The sequence below is a fragment of the Pecten maximus genome, chromosome 16 (genome assembly GCF_902652985.1).
Source record: "Pecten maximus chromosome 16, xPecMax1.1, whole genome shotgun sequence".
NCBI classification, from domain to species: domain Eukaryota; kingdom Metazoa; phylum Mollusca; class Bivalvia; order Pectinida; family Pectinidae; genus Pecten; species Pecten maximus.
Window position 1 is genome coordinate 5,610,014 of NC_047030.1, and position 21,490 is coordinate 5,631,503.

General features: G+C 33.8%; 3 protein-coding genes across 5 annotated transcripts in view; 2 read left to right on the plus strand and 1 right to left on the minus strand.

Moving 5' to 3' along the window:
• The first annotated feature begins 3,146 nt into the window (after positions 1–3,146).
• LOC117314563 (vitrin-like) lies at positions 3,147–5,903 on the plus strand. The gene is made up of 3 exons (XM_033868629.1): positions 3,147–3,177; positions 4,673–5,227; positions 5,878–5,903. Exons 1-3 carry the CDS (start codon positions 3,147–3,149, stop codon positions 5,901–5,903), a joined length of 612 nt encoding a protein of 203 aa, XP_033724520.1.
• A 6,930-nt stretch (positions 5,904–12,833) lies between these two features.
• LOC117314564 lies at positions 12,834–18,462 on the plus strand. The gene is made up of 5 exons (XM_033868631.1): positions 12,834–12,846; positions 13,190–13,311; positions 14,103–14,274; positions 15,126–15,287; positions 16,363–18,462. Exons 1-5 carry the CDS (start codon positions 12,834–12,836, stop codon positions 16,509–16,511), a joined length of 618 nt encoding a protein of 205 aa, XP_033724522.1. The 3' UTR covers positions 16,512–18,462.
• The window catches only part of LOC117344519 (phospholipid scramblase 2-like), a 34,417-nt gene continuing 30,687 nt past the window's right edge, over positions 17,761–21,490 (minus strand). For all 3 annotated transcript variants that reach the window (XM_033907282.1, XM_033907281.1, XM_033907280.1), the window contains exon 11: positions 17,761–21,306. In XM_033907282.1, the coding sequence (XP_033763173.1) occupies positions 21,265–21,306 (42 nt within the window). In that variant the 3' untranslated portion in view covers positions 17,761–21,264. The remainder of the gene's footprint in view (positions 21,307–21,490) is intronic.

The window sequence follows — 21,490 nt, forward strand, 5'->3', positions numbered from 1 at the left end:
CTACTGTCAATCTATACTGGATACATTTTATAACTGAATATCGAATATTGACTTGCTGGTATCATTTATATTGTTATGTAAGTGACAAGACACCAATAATAAACAGATGTTATACAGAGAGTTTGATGACATATGCAGTAAAACAATGTCATATATTTCTCTCTTCGCGTTATTGAAACGGTCTATTAAATTTTCTGGTATCAATTTATCAGGATGAACTTAAAATTATTTTAAAGAATGTCTGTAATTTTCTTTCCAGCTTCTCGATTAATGCTATATATGTTGAAACACTGAACCGTTATCCAGCCGTTCCATCAATCTTTACCGAACAATTTACAGTGATTTGGACAACCATGAATGTTAACGCTGTCCGTCCGTTCATCAAACTTCATTACCAATTGCGGTTAAGCGCTTTTCGATTAACTCTTCTTTTAAATTGCACGTTATCCAGGCTGGTTTGTATATGTATATAAATTTAATTCAATTTCAGGCTTGATGACAATGGTTTGCTATTCATACTTAAAAAAGTTGGTGATACTTTGAATCATGTTTCATTTTTATATTCCATCATATCTACCATGGCAATTTTGTATTTCTATGATTTTTACCGTGACCTGTTGATAACTCTTCTCGTTAAAATCGTTTACCACTTTATTAGGTAAGTCATTTAATTTATATTTAAACGTAGATATATTTAATATAATGATTGCTAACTTCAAACTAGAACTGGTAAATGATATGAACCTTTATCTTCTACAATTGATGTTTCTAATGTGTCTTTAGCATTAAACTCAATTTCTTATATATCTGCCCATTCATTATGAGGTGTATAACATATGCAGACCATGTATTACATATGTACAAATTATATAACAGTAAGTAGTTTGTGTTATTTATTATTACATGTATCTGATTATATTATTACACCACACTGGACTTACGATTTTACCGTACACTGCGTGTCAAAAAATAATAATATATCAAAACCGCTTTATCATTCTCTATTTTGGGGAACCACGTATGTACATGATACATCAAATATACACGTGATAATTATTTCAATTATCATTGTTATTGAAATCACGTATATATATACCTGTATAAGCGTACAGGAAACGTCTGTTTTCACAAGTTAAAACAGAAAATACATGTATGACATTTTCCTTTTAGACTTATTCTTAATCCGTCTAGTATTTCTTAATTTCAAACCGCTCAACTTAATGACTAATATTGTGTTAAACTAAAGTTGGTATACACGTAATATAGGTGTAATTAATAAGACAATTTACAAAAGAAATAATTACAATATACTCCTTTACAGCAAGGTTGTTTTGTTGCTTTTTTGTTGTTGGTTTTTTTTCATTTTAACTTGATTTAATATAAAATACAACTATACAACTACATAGATATTTAAAAAAAAAAAAAAACATAAAAGTTACTAAGATAAACACTTAACTATGTAATTACTGTCAATAAATTCTACATGATTATATAACAATTATATGATAATGATAATTATATGGTAAAACTGTTCCAAAGGTAAGGTTGTAGTACACTGACTACGAATATCTATTAAATATCAATAACCACATAAGGTTTACTTTGCAGCTTGTTAAATATTTCATTCGTCAAAGAAATTGATACCTTATGGTGTTCGTTAGCAAAATTAATCATTCATATTGAAATATTCATTTACCTTTACTTACCTTTTGTCAATACACACATGTACAAATTATCACTTGTCCAAGCTCTAGCGTGTTTTAAGATGAATGTGTAACAGTATCCTCTCTCTGATCGTTAGGTACGGTCTAATTTATGATAATGATCTGCTAATATTGAGGTAACTTCCGAACGTGTATAAATGATCTCACTCATAATGGAAACGTCAAACAGCACAATGTACATGTATTTTAATTTATTAATAATTGTGTTTACGAGACACAGGTATATAGTGCTAAATTAAGGAAGTTAAAAAATGAAAATGAGAACAGAAATATTAAATTTAGAATACCCTTCAAGTGCCTCATTATTTAATTTATAATACACATGTGGATGACAAACCAAAGCAAGCGCCAGGTACAGAAGTATATACAAGGGACCAACTGACCGTATATATATATACATATGGTTATTTTTACGTCAGGCAAACGCTATGATATTACGTACGTATGTTATAATTTAATGCAAATCTGAAAAATGAAACCAGACATATATAAAGATTAAAAATGATTCAGTATACCATGACATATGACAGTTGAGGTTTATGTGCAATATATGCTTTTAGAGATTAGGATGTACTTTTTTAAACAAAGTTAATATTTTAGATGTTTATCTTGCTTCTTTTTAACAGTCAGAAGCTCAAAGTTACATTAAAGAAATACCCTACACAACATGCTACACATCTTTTCTCATAATGATAGGTTGATAGCATTCTCTTCATTTCTATCAATGCACGTAGAATCAATTGATTTGAAGTTGTTTACATTGTTTACAAAAGGAGGAATCACTTTAACATAGTTCACGTTGTTTACATTTGTGACAAACACATGTCGACAAGTCCATAAGTATTATGTTAATTAATGCCGTCTTATCGTATATATGACTGTCTATTTTTATGATTTACTCATCTCGACTATTTGAAAAATAACATTGTTAATGGGAGGTATGCCCTTTCAGAGTTTACGTGCTTGAATTATAGCTACGCTGTGTAACTGTGTGTTGTATTCTTTTTATTGTACCTACTTTATAAACTGAACAAACAAAGCTGATACAATATACCTATACAGTATCATAGTCAGGAAATAAGTCTAATTAATCATTGGTATCATGCTGAAGTATTTGAGAGGTGGCTTCAAGCCAATTGTAATTTTCATTTAATCTCGACCGGTATAACTGCTAATGAAAGGCTTTCAATGTATCCTCTTAGACGGGAAGTTCAGAGGGATGAATTACAATATGACGAAATGGCACTGAACAATTGCTGGGTATAAACAAAAGCATTCCATCTTTTTTTAATTGTTTTCGGTTTATATTTATTTGATCATTGGTCCATAACGGTACAGATATGCCTGTGACACCTTCTATTTGTTTTAATAAAAAAAAAACATCCGGAACACATTAGGTAAACTATATACTTAGATTTCAGCATGGAACTCTTTTTGGAAAGGAGATTCCAATGTAAGGTACACCACATGTAGCATATACCCTTAACACTATTCGCAAAATACTTACGCATACACCTCAGGCATGCATCTCGCACATGGGGGGGGGGGGGGGGGGGGGGGGGGGGGGGGGGGGCTTTAAATAACCTAAGCTGTTGATAGGACGTTAAACAAAACCAAACCAAACCAAACGCAGCACTCTTTTTCCTCTCAATTTATTTACACTGAAATATAACACAACAAAGCGACTTAGGAAAGGAATTGAAACTACAATGATAACACATGCAGTACAGGTATGTCAAAACGTGTTCAAGCGGCGGAACGCTTATCAAGAAGTTACTTGTATAGCAAAACGCACTTGAACGGAAACAACCGCCGGTGATATTTTAAACAATAAGAAAGCAGCCCTTGTTTAGATGGAATTGCTTATTGAAGCTGAAAGTTGCATTAGGTACAAAAAATAAACAGAAGTCTATTTGGTCTATTGGATTTTGTCGTTAATGTATTACAGACCTAATATGTTATGTGTACAATCAATGTAGAAATGGGACCCATACGTATACGGAGGAGTATAATTGTGTTGTTTTTATTTGTAAAAACTGCGGAATCAGGTTTGTATGAAATAATACACGATGGTATAAATTTTATAAAAGTGAATATTCTATTTATTATAAACAATAACTATGTAGCTATGGATGTTAACTAAACCCAATGTATAGCGTAAAGGCAAGTTACCCTGCCAAACATTTTCAATGTATGTTTATATCGATGAAATAATATCATATTCATATAATCATGTTCTATTAACCTAAACTGATGGCAGTTATTAATGTGTGTAACTACTCACGATTACAGACCATATTTTAGTCATTACATAGATGTTTTAATGAAGGTACAAACCAATTCCGTACAGTGTTGTCGTGATAATGTCATTTTACTGTTTATGTACGTCTGTAATATGAATACATGTAGTGAGTTATACACTTATTAATTAATTAATTAATTAATGGGTTTTATGTGATTTATTTAACGCCTATCGTATGAAATTCATGTAAATGAATTATTTATGTATGTAATATTGGGCAGGTTTATGCATCAGTAACATTAATATCAAACTGGACTCAAATAATGTTTATCACTTCATATCTGTAGTATCTCAATCTTTTCACGTAAGGAAAATGACATTTTCCTTAAAACCTTGAACGAAATTAGTTTCTCCCTTCATCTTGATCGTGACATCTTTAAAGCAATACATATAATGATGAAATGTATTTTCATACAATATATATCAGAATACATTACAAAAATTAACACAATTGTATAAATAAAAAAGTGTTTCTCTGGTTGGCTTGAAGACGAAACAATATATTGTGTATATGTTTGTTTATGTGAAAAACGTTTACATTAATATAAGCTATGTCTGATTATGCACTTAATCATTTTTTTTTTTTTTTTTTTTTTTTGCAAAAAATAATTGTTAAAATGTAATTTACTTTTTTCTTCCCTGACAGTATGTGTAACAGGACGGAGAGACATTGCCCTCGTTATAGACGAGTCGGCCAGCGTCATGAGCCACAACTATGCAAAACAACTGGTATTTCTTCAGAACGTGGCATCTAAATTTTCCATTGGAAAACAGGGTACACAGTTTGGGGCAGTTGCTTTTAATACGAACGCTAGACTCGCATTTACATTAGACCAGTACCTGACAAAGCACTCTCTGTTGGCGGCCATAGGCTCAGTGTCATACATCCCGGGAGGAACGTCCATAGGTGCAGGAATAGAATTCGCCCGACAACACCTGTTTACCGCAGCTAATGGTGACCGTTCTGATGTGGATGATTACATGATTGTAATAACAGATGGTTTCTCCGCAGATACCGTGACGTCAGGTATCGCTGCGCGAAACGCGGGAATCACGCTGTTTGCAGTCGCCGTGGACGGATATGACATCAATGACCTTATCGCCGCAACGGGTGACGTCAGCAAAGTATTCACAGCACCCAATTACGATTCTCTGAATACAATTGTTGACCTGCTGGCAAATGCTTTTCCGTGTGACTACTGTAAGTATATGTTAATTTATCCAGAATATACAGGGTTTTCATCACGTAAAATAAAAGCAAGCATTTTGATTCGCAAAAGGAACAACGAGAAATGTTTGTATAATTATGTATAAATATTGAACATCGGTTCCTTTACTATTCTTATCTAATGATTAAAAGTATGTTCTGTTTTGTTTCCAATTTCCGTAAACAATTTCATTCCAAGACTTTTATAATCTATAGCATGCTGAAATAACATATATGTTAGTGTAGGGATGTTTTTGGTATTTTAATGATATTTGATACCAATAACAATCAATGCACAAAATAGAAAATTCAGTCAAAGAATACTAATTCATAGTGCATTCATTAAATAGTTATTATGTTATATGCGGCATATTCGAATGCATTTTATATTTTATTTAATAGTTTGTGGCGAGCAAGTTATAGGAAATGAATTTCCTGATAATACAGTGACCAATGCCGATTTAAGTACTGGTAAAGTATTATCTTATTACTTTGTATATATTTATTTCATTTGCATTAATTTTGGATTTATACTACATCGAATTCTAAAATAGTTTTGATAGTATTGTAATGACTAAAGACAAAAATGTGAATCATGAATCGTATACGGTGCTCATTGGTTGATTAACGCATTATGTTTCTAGCATCACCGACATTTGATCTAGAATAGCAGGTTCATCCACCGTCTTCGGAACAAAAGACGCTTTCATTTTGTGAACTTTGAAGTAACCGTGTAACAATAACAATAATATGTTCGTTGGTATACTACTTTACTGTAATCCACTCCAATGTCTTATGCACCTTCTCATGTACCTGGTGAATAGAGTATTATTTTCACTTTATTTGCGGAATGTGTGTTCTCGAAGTGGAAGTTGTTGACCAATATTAGCCTCATGTTTTGGATTTGAGATTCCTTGTATTATAAAATTTATATACGAAAATGTATTCACCCAGAAACTAAAGGCAAAACAGTTTAAGATGACGCAAAACAGAAATTGCTGCCTTTTGGCTTTCATCGTTTGGTTAATAAGCAGCAGGTCTTTTGTTCTTTTAACATTGTTCTACCAGCAGGTATTTACCATTGTTCTACCATCCTGTTTTTAATATTGTTCTACCAACAGGTTTTTAACAATGTTCACTAGCAGGTCTTTATTATTGTTCTGTCAGCTTATATTTGCCTATGTCATCACTCATCAACAGGTCAAGTCTTCTTGCTCACAGACGAAATGTATATACCGTCCTGCTGTGGGGTAGTGCGAGCTATCCAATTCGTACCTAGCCTTGCAGGTACTCTGGAATTCCTGGTTTGGAGACGAAATTCAAGTGATGGACAAGTATACATGCTTGTTGGAAAAAGTGCTGTCGTCGTAACAGGTACACTCCTTTGATATTAAGCTCAAGGATTAGATCTCCTTTGTATCAAACCCACATCTATCAAACAAGACCCATTACTTAAAACTATGTATGTATTAAAATTATGTATACAACGCTAAATTCTTTTCACAATAAATATTAACGGAAAAACTAGTGTAGTCAATGTAGTGGCTGATGAGGGCCATATTTTGCTTCCTCCATTTTAAGTCGAAAAAAGCGAAAAGAATCGTAAAACCATGAAAAACGGTCATTTCTTTCGAATCATGGGGTGTTCAAAAGCAACTCAATAAATTGCTAATATGAAAAACTGCTTTTGTGAAAATAAGCGAAAATATGCATATAAACGTACAAGTCATCTTCCTAATGTGAGATACATGTACGTATAGTATTTGGTCAAAGTACAGTTTCAATGGAACGGAAATAATCGGTGTCAAATTTGATCTTCCAATATACCACGAAGCGTTGAGTATTCTTACGGATCTTTATGTTACTAAAATGTTATAATGAAAAATATCCAAGAGGGAATTTTTTCAAAATGACTAATGCCTTCTGAATAAGTTCTGTATTAATATATTTGACTTGTCTTGGTTTTCCTGTTGTAGATTCACAAGTCGGAACGATGGTAAATTATACCTTCCAAGTCAGAAACCGTATAGCAGTTATAGACGGAGACACGTTTGGGTGGTATGTAAACTTGATCAGCATGGATCAGTTTGTAAGGCGCGTACAAGACACTTATCCTTCCCAATCGTAACTACTCGGCCATTTCCGTGAATGACAAATAACGAAACACTAAGACTCATTCTCATATTACTTTATTCGCATTTTAAATCGACTATGTTATTGGAGTTATGTCGGTATTCTCAGTTGTTTATCAAGGGGGCTCCCGACAAAGAAAATTGCCCTTTCTATAAGATTTATGACATAATTTAAAGCATTTGTAAATGTGGATGTAAATGTCATTGTACATTTTGTATGTATGTGCATTAAATGATATTTGATGGACGGTTATTTAATAATACATTTGTTTCTTTTGCAAAACTGAATATAATTTACATTGAATATACATATGTAAGAAAGAGCGAATTTAATTCAATTTTTTTTCTGAAATTTCTCAACGTTGAGGAAATGAAATATGTAATCAACATTCTAAGAGTACTTCTGTAAGTATGAATAATAAGCGACACTGCATGCAAAGAAGTAATTATTGATAGAATATTTTACTATGCTGAATCCATGAAGAGTCTACTTTTATAATTAGTTTATTGTAATTTATAAGGTACAGTACCGGAGCAGTAATACCGGCCTATGCGTTGTGCGGAGACGCCGCAACTTGTCCTTGGTCATATCAGATGGCTAACGTGACGTCACTGGATTCAGATGTGGCGACAGATTGGGGGAGTAACACTGTATCAGCGGTATCTGGCCGTGTGTATGATTTCCGAATACACACCAGCAATAGTACGTACATTCATATACACAAATCCACCATTCTGCTGTACATTAATCTGCTAAATAGGTGTTAATCTTCACCATGTTTAATTGTCATATAATTATCGCTTAAAAAATTAATTTAATTCACTCCGCCCTACAGAGAAGATAACATAATAAGACTTGACATATTCATATTCTGATCACGTTCTTAAATGTACATTATGTATGATTATTCAATTTTGAAATAGGGTGTTTTCTGTATTACTAGTTTAGGACCCTTTCCAATTATGTGGTTTACATTAAAGAAATAATTTCAATACCTAAAGCAAATAAACATGCACTCATTCTGGTTCATCAGTTGTCACCTAAACATTCGATTAATCCAAACCACAAACAATCACCAGTATCTGATCCTTGATCCAATATAGTAAGAACCGCTTCTTAATCGCCCGAGAAGATCAGAAATCATTGACTCGTCTGGTAAATTTTGATATTACACGAGTTTTACATGTTTTATATAAATATTTATATGTTGATATTTATTGTTTATGGTAAGACGAATGACAAAGGTAATTTTGATTCGTGTCTTATGAATCCATAATGTTCTAAATGTATCAAAAACATTTATATACATTGCGATCCAAATATTCATATAACTGACACGATTTGTCATTGCCAATATATAAACTATCGGATGGTTTATCACACCAACACTAAAAATGTTTTTGAGTGACGTCATCGATATCTTTTGGCAGACGGCTCGGTTGAGTTATCGAAAAATGTATGAACCACACACATTTATGTATTCCTTTGATCTTTTGGTTTTAAACACATGTATACACATAATGTAATAAACATATACATGGACTTTTCATCCTCTTATTTGCCTACATCCACCTTACTAACTGGTGCAGTTGCTTAATTTGTACATTTTGAATAATGTTGGCTCATTCAATTAAATAACGACCTCCTCTTTGGTTGGAAGTACGATTATACCATAAGGATACCTGACACTGGGCATTTTTTATAATAGCATATTCCCTTTTGATCCGATAGGTGAAACTAGATAAGCATTACCCGTTTGCAATCCATGACCATTAATATGCTATTGTTGTGGGAATCGGCGATAAGACGTTTTCCATTGTCGGTGAAGAGTCTACCCATTTAACAGTACGTGCCTGACCTACATAGTGAGCGTATGAACACCGGTCCACACAGCAGTCGCCACCTGAATTGTCAGACGCCGAAGTACAGTCCACAAATGTGGAGGTACAGGATGTTAAAGTAAGACCCCAAGCCTATAGTCCTCATTTTCATGATTTCGTCCAGCGTTGTCCAAATCCTCAGAGTTATGTCAAGCGTATCAGGCATTTTTTGCTTTTATCCATACGACGTTAATACATTGATAACTGATTCTTTGGTTTTACTCTCGTTGTAAAAATCTGCCGATCGGATCACTGTTTCTCCAAAAGCATCATGAATCGACTAGAATTATCAGCATTAAATTGGACCTAAATTTGTTAATACATCTAAGCCTTAAAGTGAACTACTATCTGTGCATGATGCATTTCTGCACGAGGTCTGACTCAAGCGTTGCATTGAGATCACCCGGCTCGTCTTTGCCCGCTGAATCACACGAGTGATTTCAGTCAACTCCTTTTCTCTTGCGTTCAGTTTGCTCATCTGGAACTTGTAGCGTCCCACATCTTCTTCGTCTCCTCTCCTAATTCTTCCCACTCTGTTTGGTGGTTAGGTTGTCCTGATTCTGGTTTCTTGATCACATCTTCGAGTTGTCATATTTTATTACAGTGTCTATACAACAAGGTATACAGACACTGAAATAGATGATCATGTGATCAATACGGTAGAAATCCAATCCGCTCGTGGTTGGGGATGTTAGTTGAAATCAATATCCTGGAATCCTGCGGTTTCCCACCAATATTCACAGGTTGGTGTGTTGCAGACACTTGTTTGGTTGGTGGAAGATTCTGCACTGTAAACAGGGCATCTCTGAACAGTCTGCACACCAGATATCAGTAGTCCTGGATTCCCCTATTCTTAGGACATGCCTCGCACAATTTTGACGGCTGTGATTCGGGTGTTTGACAGAGACGATTTATGGGGAATGAAGTCGACCAGGTATTGATATGCGCAAGTCGAGTCCTGTGTGGACGCAGGGGTCACACAGGCAGGGCATGGAAAGTAATGACTGTCCTTCTCCCCATTGACGTGATCAGCTTGTATGTGACCGCCGAGAAACGAACAACAGAATATGTGACCACTCTCTTAGATTTTGTATTGTGGTTGACACAGACGACACCGGAACTTCAGGTCATGACATGCCTCAGCCATATCTGCTATACTGCTGTGACCGCCAATTTATTGTATCGTATATATGTTACATGTACAGGTGAGCTGTAAAGCTTAAAGTCAATAAAATGAATTGAATTGAATATCGGTCCATTATCCGGACATTTCTGTGAAGATGATATCAAAACAATCTAACTAAGTTAGGAAGTAGTAAAGTTTGTGCCTGAGTTAAAGTTTATATTCTATGGAGCTGTATTGTCTCATTTATATTATAACGGTTATAACGGTTTGGATGAAAAGTGTTATCTGGAAAAAGAAATTTTCAGGTGTAGGAAAAGGTCAAAACTGCCTTTAAAACACGGATAGAAAACAATTTCTTATTCACAACTTCAGTATGTGGTGACTACGTCAGAGATACATTTCACACAGGAAATGAATAACAAATGTAGGGGTTGTACTACAAGGTATAGTCTTCACTCATAGATAACTGCAGATCCAAACAACAGGAGCAGGTGCACAACAGTGTGTGATATGTATGGGGGGCGAGGTCCGCTTACGATCCAGTCTACAATCATAACTATAACTGATTCATGTGTGTGGTGCAGCTCCACATTCATTTTTTTTTTTATATATATACTTTTATAAGTCCATTTTAATTTCCGTGGCTTCCCCAGTAGACTGGTATTTCATATTCGTTATTCAACATATCCTCTAATGCAAAGTTTATATTAATGTGGGCTTCACGTGTGCCTTTTGTACAATTCATATTAATTAATTTAGAGAGTACTATGCATTGTTGTAGGGAAAGTTACTCACAAAAACTTCTGATGTAGGTATAGTTCTGCACTCGATATTCTTAAATCAACATAGAATTATATTTGTGACGCACTAAAAACTTTTTAACGTTTTTGACAAACAAGAGTTAAAACATTGTTGTTCAATTTAGGTCTCAAATAATTATAATCTGGTGAACATGAAAGGTAAACAGTAAACGAGAAATGTTTTAGAAGATAACGAAAATAAATGCATGTACACATGGTCATCACAAACGGCTACGAAGGGAGATAACTCGAGCGTAATTATACACAAATATTTTGTATGAAGCATAATTTATTAGGACCTACCACGATGTGTATGGAACGGCGTAGCTGCCACATTCTGTATAGAATACACTAAAAGAACCAATATTTTCCTTTGAGAGTTCATATGCCATGTTTCGAATATATGGTTTGATTAACTTTGACACTTTACAAATTAGTTTTACTATTCCATATTCTATTATTATATGGTATGGTTTCAACAATATATGATTTAATTGATAGCTATTGAATTATACTCTACATTCGGAACGTTGTTCTTGTCTTTTATCAGAGTTTCAACATTTTTAATGTGTAAATTCTTTTATCATTACAAGATTTAGTGTAATCGTTATATTGATCGATTAAACTATTTTATCATGAAATTGTTAACAAACGATATGAGGCCATTTTACTTTTAAACGAATGTATCACCATCATGAAATTGTGATATCACTCTACTGAAATGATATCGACTTTTTATTATAGTGATATCAGTAATTCGTCCCGGAAAGCAAAAGCTATCTCATAGACAGAAACGGGGTGTTAATTATGTTGATATCACCATAACGATGAGGTTATACCAATATTTTAATTGAAGAAAATGCCTATTCGTTATGGTGACATCAACATAATTAACACTAATCACATTAATAATTGGTGATATCCTTACAATTAATTGGTGATATCACTATAATAAATTGGTGATACTCCAACATTGAATTGGTGAAACATATACATTGTATATAATTTTAAGTGATATCACTGAAATAGAACAAAAAAATTAACACGTCGCCCCTTAACAAACATTAATATTATGACAGGATCGCTATGTACAATTTTATTATGCATGTACATACATCAAATAGTGTATAGCTGAAATCGAGTCACATAAATATATAATTTAATAAGACATCGATAAAATCAAATCATATAGGAAGTCACAAAAAATATTCTATGTGCTCGGTGATACCCTTTTAGCCTCGGGCTATTAGTTTAAACAATACCCCCCCCCCCCCCCCCCCCCCCCCCCCCCCCCCCCCCTCTCTCTCTCTCTCTCTCTCTCTCTCTCTCTCTCTCTCAATGGGATACTATGAGAAGGGACCATTTTAACATTTATTGAATCAATGCGTTTTCTGCAGCTTTTCTTTTTTCACCATTAATTATTACTGTGTACATGTATATCATAAAGATTTAAATCCAGACAAACTTTTACAGATACCGCCCCCTCCTCTCCAAAGCAGACGACAGCCTTAATCCCAGACCATCTCGCCGTCGGTGACGCTGTGATGCCGTATGAACCAATTGACCCAGACAAGGCAGAGACATTCACACATGTCCTAAATCATACCTACTTCTATTATGATCAATCTAAAGGTTGGTTGAAAACATATTTTCAAGACGAAATGTCAAATGAATGTAAGCGACCATTGTCTGCCGAAAAGCCTGGGTTTAATATCTTATATCCCACTTAGTTCTATGGTTCCGCTTGGAGTATCTCGGATGTTACATATTTAGATGCTGCTAGAACGACGTACTGGCATTTTTGAATTTTGAATGCTGATTCATCCTGAACCAGAATTATATGGATTAATATAGTTATCCAAGTACATTTGTATATAGGCCTATTAGGTACACGTACATGTTGTAGAAAATAGTGGAAGTTGTGTATACATTTATGCATTTCTGCATTAAGTATAAAAATGAAAATGTGAATTTAGACTATAATTATTTTTAACACGTTCCTGTTTGATTTTATCAGGTGAAATCAAAGTGAAATCCTCACTTCCCCGTTCTTATGCGAAGTATGCTGTGACGATTGTTTCCACGGACTCATGCCAGAACTCCTTATCCACGACGGTCACCATCACGACATTCAACTCTGTAAGTAACTTAAAATCACTATCATGTTGTAGAGTTAGTAAGTGTATAGTTTCGTTTTGGAATGAACTAGTTTGCATAAGCCAAAGACGTATGAAAATGTGTCTATGTGTGTGGCCTTCTCTCATACCCAAACAGTTCTATAATCACGTAGTGCCACGCCCCATCTGCCCAAATTAAGCTGACAAACTGGCCAACACGTCTTTACTGTATCAATTTTTTGCTAGTTCTTCATCAGGGGACAGAACCTGTTGTAGTTCTGTTGCTAAGAAAGGCGCTAATAAATTCAAAAGACGTGTGTACAGTGTCAAGGACAGGGAAATAATAATATTAAATGGATGGCATATATTGATTTTAGTCATATTCATGCCAAACGTTCAGTGCACAAACGAAAAAAAATACAAATTTAAAGATCATACGAAATAAAATGATGAAATGTTACCCGACGTTATGAAATCCAAAAGATGAGTGTTCAGTGTCAAAGAAAGGAAAATGATAATATGAAATGGATGGCATATATTGATTTTGGTCATATTCATGCCAAACGTTCAGGCACAAACGAAAAAAAATACAAAACTAAAGAATATACGAAATAAAATCATGAAATGTTACCCTGAAAAAGACCTGAAAGGTATATCATATTCGATAACAATCTAAGTCTGGGGACGAGTGCTGTATTTCATTGTTAATATATTCAAGTACGGAGGTTTGTAATTGAACTGATATTGAATACATGTGTTCCATTATGACGCTACTTGTGACCCCTTCTTATGTAACTGTTTTGTCCAATCTAGCCTCCTGTTCTCGAGAATCTACCGACTGTGATATTCATCACCGATAACATAACCGCAGGGAAAACAATTTTCCATCTTGATCTTGTTGATAAAAGTAATGACTCGGTTTGCTGTCGTATTTCCGATGTTAACCCGCCATCTTCTAACTTCTTCCTCAACATATCCGACGACAGTAAGTACATTAATACATCACATTATGCACAGATTAATTTTTGGTTGGTTAAATAAAGAAACACTTCATAGTAATATATTTTGATGTAAATCGTCAGACCATATGATATAAATTATATGAGATGGGTCGCACAAATATACTTATATCAGAGTATTTGATACGAACCCCAGAAAAGAACAATAGCGTCATTTTAAACTGGATACGATCAAACGAGGACAAACTATGTACATATTTACATAGAGACGTCTGAAAAAGTACAGGACGAGGTGATCCGGAAGGGCGCGCGTCTTCTGATTTATAGACAACACCTGCCATGTTTAAACAAGTCAAGGTTTGGGTTATAGCTGACCACATGATGAGAATCCAATCAGATTACAATGTCAACCATAAAACTCCCCGTAGTCTTCGTCAACATGTGGCGTTCACAATGAGTTTGTACAGGATGAGGAAACAATGCAAACACGAGAAGAATGTGGATATAGAGTGATTTTAATCTCATATCAAATTGTTCTTCCCGAGGAGTAGCAATCTCTACCTCATGCACTCCTAAAGTAAATCTGTCATAGGTTATAATAGCATTATACTTCGAACAAATGTTGAAGTCATTAATTCATATACGGACTTATGAAGCCCAAATCATTTTATATATAAGCTGACACATTTTAGAAGAAATAATGTATAATTCATCCAATCTTTAAATAAAATGGTTATATAACATGAAAGTTTTGTTCAAAGTCAAAATGTTTTAGATATTGCAAATGATCATCGTAATGATTAGTCATTTTCCTCGCATCAAACTTGTCTCTCTCCTCAGCTACTGTAATACATAGTTTACCGTGTTTTACTTGCAGACCCACGTATTGTTACTGCTAACGAATCTCGATTTGATAATCGGTTAATAAGTAACCATTACAAGCTGACGGTGTGCTGTTCTGACGGTATCATCGCCACACAGAACTATCTGGAGGTTTCTGTGAAAGCAGCGACTAAGAAAAGTTTGTACGACCCACCAGGTAAGAAAAAGTTTGTACTACCCACCAGGTAAGAAAAGCGTGTACGACCCACCAGGTAAGAAAAGTTTGTACGACCAACCAGGTAAGAAAAGTTTGTACGGCCCACCAGGTAAGAAAAGCGTGTACGACCCACCAGGTAAGAAAAGTTTGTACGACCCTCCAGGTAAGAAAAGCGTGTACGACCCACCAGGTAAGAAAAGTTTGTACGGCCCACCAGGTAAGAAAACTTTGTACGGCCCTCCAGGTAAGAAAAGTTTGTACGACCCACCAGGTAAGAACAGTTTGTACGACCCTCCAGGTAAGAAAAATGTGTACGACCCTCCAGGTAAGAAAAGTTTGTACGGCCCACCAGGTAAGAAAACTTTGTACGACCCACCAGGTAAGAAACGTTTTGAACGACCCCCCAGGTGAGAAAAGTTTGTACGACCCTTACAGGTAAGAAAAGTTTGTACGGCCCTCCAGGTAAGAAAAGTTTGTACGGCCCTCCAGGTAAGAAAAGTTTGTACGACCCACCAGGTAAGAAAAGTTTGTACGACCCACCAGGTAAGAAAAGTTTGTACGACCCACCAGGTAAGAAAAGTTTGTACGGCCCACCAGGTAAGAAAAGTTTGTACGACCCACCAGGTAAGAAAAGTTTGTACGACCCACCAGGTAAGAAAAGTTTGTACGACCCACCAGGTAAGAAAAGTTTGTACGACCCACCAGGTAAGAAAAGTTTGTACGGCCCACCAGGTAAGGAAAGTTTGTACGACCCTCCAGGTAAGAAAAGTTTGTACGACCCTCCAGGTAAGAAAAGTTTGGGCCGCAAATTTTATGAGAGTTTTTGTTTCTATTGATGTTTTGTTTTTGTTTTGGGAAATTAAATTACTTTCTTATACATTTCTTATACATGTAACCACAGGCATCTACTTCTGGTTAGTCTTGATAGAAAACATATATTGGCCCCAACTATATATCAACAGTGGGAGTAAGGGCTAATATTTGTAGGGTGGTTTATAAGGACTGATATTACATCTGTATACATTTGTATGTATGAAAAATGAAGTCTATAAATATTTTATCTTTTGTTTTGTAGGATGGTTTACAATAGCGGTTACCATGAGCATGCTCCCCATCTCAACTTTAATCATGTCTGCATGCATCATTATGGGTGTAACATGCACGTGCGGCAAAGATGGACATATATCCTCCAAATCTAAATCTAAATCGGGAAAATCAAATTAGTTTGATCAATAGACATTTTTTGAACAAAAATTAAGCTAAAGTGTTGCATTTTACATACACCAATATAGACATACATTTTGTAATTGTGTGTCCGTCCTTGAATGACCTTGACTATATATAGGACGTTAACAATACACGTGTACTGGGAGACTGCAGTATCTTGTTTGTCTTGTTGTGATAGCTCGGATCGGATGCCGACTTTATCTCACCGAAGCACACTTCCGAAGACATCAACGGACGCCCAACACGATTACATCATAGGTTTGGTTTATTTTGTTTAACGTCCTATTAACAGCCAGTCACATTATAGGTCTCACAATACTGATTATTTCACTATATGTTATTTCCAATGACTCCGTCCCCTCAATCGCTCATTTGAAGTTCAATTGTTGTGAAATTTATATCAAATTAAAGTTTGAAGATTTCTTTACTAAAGATGACGTTATTCTATAGGTTTTTTAAAAGCATATAAGAGCACACAAGTACTTGGAAGACAGTAACCCTTATGGGGAATTCCCGCCTTTTTACACCTGGAATCATACGTCTTTTCTATTTATTCAAAATCTCAAGACCCTACTCTTTATTCTCGTATAGTACCCATTTCATGTGTTAGTTATTCAGAAAATAGCTAGCTTCAAACCTAAGAAACACATTTTTGGACATGTTTATTTTTTTTTTTTAGGTCGATAGGCAAAGTTGTATTTATATAATTAGTTGTGCGAGACCGATACTATATTTAACGGGTTTTACGTCCGCTATTACGGCCTTGTGGCCTTTCAGCTGACGAGGACACCTACATTTATACTGAGGTAACTACTATTTATAGACTGGTATTTTTTTTTACTTTTTTTTCTTCAAAATTATTAATTATGAACGGCCCTTTTGAACCACTAGTTCAGACCACTCTGTCGCTTTAATATTTAGGGTGGAATCGGTCACTAGGGCCACCCTTATCACATGTGTATGATTTTAAAATAATAACGACATAGGCGTGTCATGTTTATTGTATTGTCGTTATTTATATATTTATACCGTTTGGCTGTATGTAAGGCCTAAAGTTAAAAAAAAATGAATTGAATTGAATGTGTCTTGGTCAGGGGAGAGAACCCAGAGAATTTCTCACAGGGGCGAACGCTCAAGTAAAGGCCATAAGCGAGGCAGTGTCATTAATGGGGACATCAGGAAGAAGGCTGGCGCTTTGGGACATGTACTAGAACTCAAACGACAACAAAAGCATCATAATACAATGGCTGGTGAAAAACTTTAATGATTTGATAACAGTTAGTACTGAATGTAAAAGATGTATTCCAAACATAGAATGCCCTGTAGAAGAAAGCATTTATCAAGATGGTGTTATTCACACAAATTCAAATGATTTTTATACATTGAAATAAAAACAGGTAAAATCACACTTGCCTTCACCATTTCTTAAATCTAAATCGTGTAGAGAATGTATTGCTTACATTTATTGATGATGGAAATAATCTTAATCAATTTTCAATCATTTTTGTCGTGCAAATATTGAAAAGATAAAAATAACCCACAAACAAGAATAAAAGAAATTTGTGTACACTTTTACTATAACAATGATACATTGTCACTGCAAAACTAAAAAAATCTATCTACAGCTATCTGGCAGAGGTAAAAGTAAACATGTCAGAAAATTTACCAGTAATTAGGATTTCTAAGAAATCTTTGGGATGTTTGTGGGATGTTGGGATGTATGTGGGATGAAATGATGTGTTATTTCCCCAGATGCATGGTATGTAATATCGCTATTTATACCACATTTATAGTTGGTCTTTTTTCATGTTGTTTTAGCCTTTTTAATGCTACATCTGTTTATGGCGATGTATTCTTCTTGCTGCTTAAGGCCCAAAATTGGTATATTTTATTTTTCAAATCAAAAACATAAGGTTGTATAAATATGAAAATAAAAATCATTTTCTTGCATTTCCAATTGTAGAGTTTTTCTTCTATTAAAAGATAAGAGTCTTCACAATGTACACAAATTAAAAACATAAGCAGTAATCTGCTCAAAGTCTGTTGTAATACAGTACTTTGTTCAGTAAAAGTCCAAATAATATCAACAAAAGACAAATAAAACAATAGTTTGTTCAGTAAAGGCTAAATAATATCATCATCAAATCAAAACAGAAAATAAAACAATCTGGGAAAATGTAAGACACCGGTTGTGAAAGTATTTAAAAGTTGTCATGAGAAATGTCTGAAAGAAATGATTGTCATGATGACCTCGGACAATAAAAGAAGTACGAAAATGAATAAAATATCTATTCTTCTAAAAAATTCTATGGGGTTCCACTAATAATGCCGATGATTATCTGAATGCATAAGCATATATTTATACAGGGACTTACATTTTTTTCTAACAAGATCTATGATCTGTTGAAGCACTAATTACTAGTATTTGCTTTAAAAAAAAAATTCCAATTATGACCAATTTTGTGTCGGATTTCAGTCTATGTGATATTTTACACATTTTAGCTCAGGGTGCTACTTACACCACCAGCATTGGATTTTATATCAATTAAGCATATATAAAATACCATAGCTTTTATAGTCTAGGGGTATATGTTACAGTATATGTACATTCCACTATAATATCATTGACTTTATATCATCCTTAGGTGAGATACTATCACCCTTAGACATCGTACCTACAGGTCTAGCAGAAGTGTTTCATAGAGATGTAATAGCGTTTTTTCCATGTAGTTTTTTTTCTTCATTACCCGTACAAATATTTTCTTAATTCATTATGTATTTGACAGTTAGTCCAAATTTAAGACAAAATTTGAAAAAAGCATGCAGATTTTAATGAGATATAATCAAAATTTACCTAATATAAAATTTATTTAATACCAAACATATGTGTGGACTGAATATGCAAGCAACAACTGTAGCATAGGCCACAAAGTATATACAAAACGGTCATATAGTGTATGGTAATGCATAAACAGGTAATTTTACAAGGATAACTATGTAACTCATTACACAGAATGTATTTTCAATATATACACACACAACTAAAATGAACATATTCTGCCAAAAATTTAATTGTGAGATTATAGTTTCTGACCCTATATTTTCAAAACCTGTCCAGTAAGTTTTTAGGTCCATTTTAGACTAAACGTTATTCTTTATAAATCCTTTATGGAAGTTTTAATTATGTTAAAAGACATGTATATGAAAATATTAATACATGTATATTCTTTGATAAAAACTCTAGGGCAAAAGCTGAGTCTCCAATTATATTTTTAGACTATAATGACAAATACAGAATGGATTACACTTGTAAAATCATGTACGTAAACAATAACTTAATAACTACAACAAATTTTAACATGTATTTTTGCATAAGTCATTTAGTGGTATCCTTTACAGTGGTAAAATATACATATTTTAGGATTTAAAAAAAAATTGAATTTCAATGATATGGTCCCTTTTTCAGCAATATTTCAATACATTTTTAAATGTTACATTTTGAGCAAAGTTTGAATCTTTATCAGTACAAAAGCCGAAATTTAAAAGATTACATACTGATGAATGATTTTCAAAAAATAAAAGTTTATATACACTGTATCTGCAAATGTACAATAATTGAATGTTACAATATAGCATGTTAACACCTGGATTTAGAGGAACCACATTTTCAGAAAAAAATTCAGGATCTACAATTCAGTAGAAAAGTATTCAGAATTCAAATTAAGAATAAAACTTGAATTTTTTCTAAAAAAGCTCCAGGATGCATGGATATTAAACAAGCGTGCAGATTAAATTCCATCAATTACATTCACTGTATATTGTATACATAAAGACATAAAATGTTCCAGGCTTATTTCTGAAAGGCATAGATTTACATGGTGTATAGGTACAAATCACAGACACTGTATCAAAATAATACCTGAATATTGTATATCAAAATCTAGTAACTACGGATTAGAAATATAAAGATTTAGACATTAAGTCACTTAAAGAGTAATATGTTTTCATACAACACTTTGGTTACATGCTGTTAAATAGTGTCCAGTGATGTTTAAGTATTTATAGAATACAATATGTATTTATATTTGAAATAATAGGCATGCCTCTGCTAATGGCTATAGTTAAACATTTTAATGTTAGATGTTCTTTTCACAGAATGTGGTAATAAAACCTTTATAGTTTTTGTGAAAGTTTAAATTAACAGAAGAGTGTATGTTTTTTCTTTATCTGATGCCATGAACCAAAACTGTCACATTTCCATGTATATGTAGAGTTCAACATACCTTCAGTAGCCATTTTTTAGTCAATATGTATTGATCTAGTCATGTTTTACGACATCTTTTTAAAAGCTGTAATTGGTCATTCATTGATTGACAGTAATTTCAAGTGATTTCTAACACTTGTTTGATATTAATATGAATTTGTTCAATAATTTACCCTATGTTATTAGTACAAGAAAAATATTATCAACAACTTTTGAAGCATGAACAGTCTTACTTTGGTACCTAGCTGTCTGAAAACAAAACAATTAGGAGCAAATCTTGCTTATCAATAAAATAAAATGTTCTTCCATTATAACAATACAAGGAGGATAAGATGAACTTCTCGTCAACAAACTTTTAATGTTTTTTGTTTATAAGGTGTTTAAATTTCTTGTTTATAGGATAATGCAACACCTGTGTCCATTATATATCCACATACAATAGAGTTGCTGGTTTTCGTCTAATTTCCATGATAATTCACCTCAGTTTTAGTGCTGGTTGTTCTGCTTCTGCTCGAAGAACATGAAATCCTAAGAAAAAGAAAACAGCAATGTTAAGTTAATCATTACAAACTAACAAAGATATTAAAGGCATCAAATGATAATATACTGATAATCCACATTTTCTCTGTGACTGTGAAAATGGTGAATTAAGTATCACTAAATTAAGTTAATATTGTTTGGTTAATGAATGTTAATAACTTTCAATGTTTAG

Bases quoted from the DNA above. Each gene is read 5' to 3' on its own strand.
- LOC117314564 (XM_033868631.1), top strand. The intron at 13,312-14,102 runs GTAAGTAACTTA...TGTCCAATCTAG, and splicing joins CCATCACGACATTCAACTCT to CCTCCTGTTCTCGAGAATCT. The intron at 14,275-15,125 runs GTAAGTACATTA...TTTTACTTGCAG, and splicing joins CCTCAACATATCCGACGACA to ACCCACGTATTGTTACTGCT.
- LOC117314563 (XM_033868629.1), top strand. From the start codon at position 3,147: ATGGAACTCTTTTTGGAAAGGAGATTCCAAT. The intron at 3,178-4,672 runs GTAAGGTACACC...CTTCCCTGACAG, and splicing joins TTTGGAAAGGAGATTCCAAT to TATGTGTAACAGGACGGAGA. The intron at 5,228-5,877 runs GTAAGTATATGT...TTATGTTTCTAG, and splicing joins TGCTTTTCCGTGTGACTACT to CATCACCGACATTTGATCTA.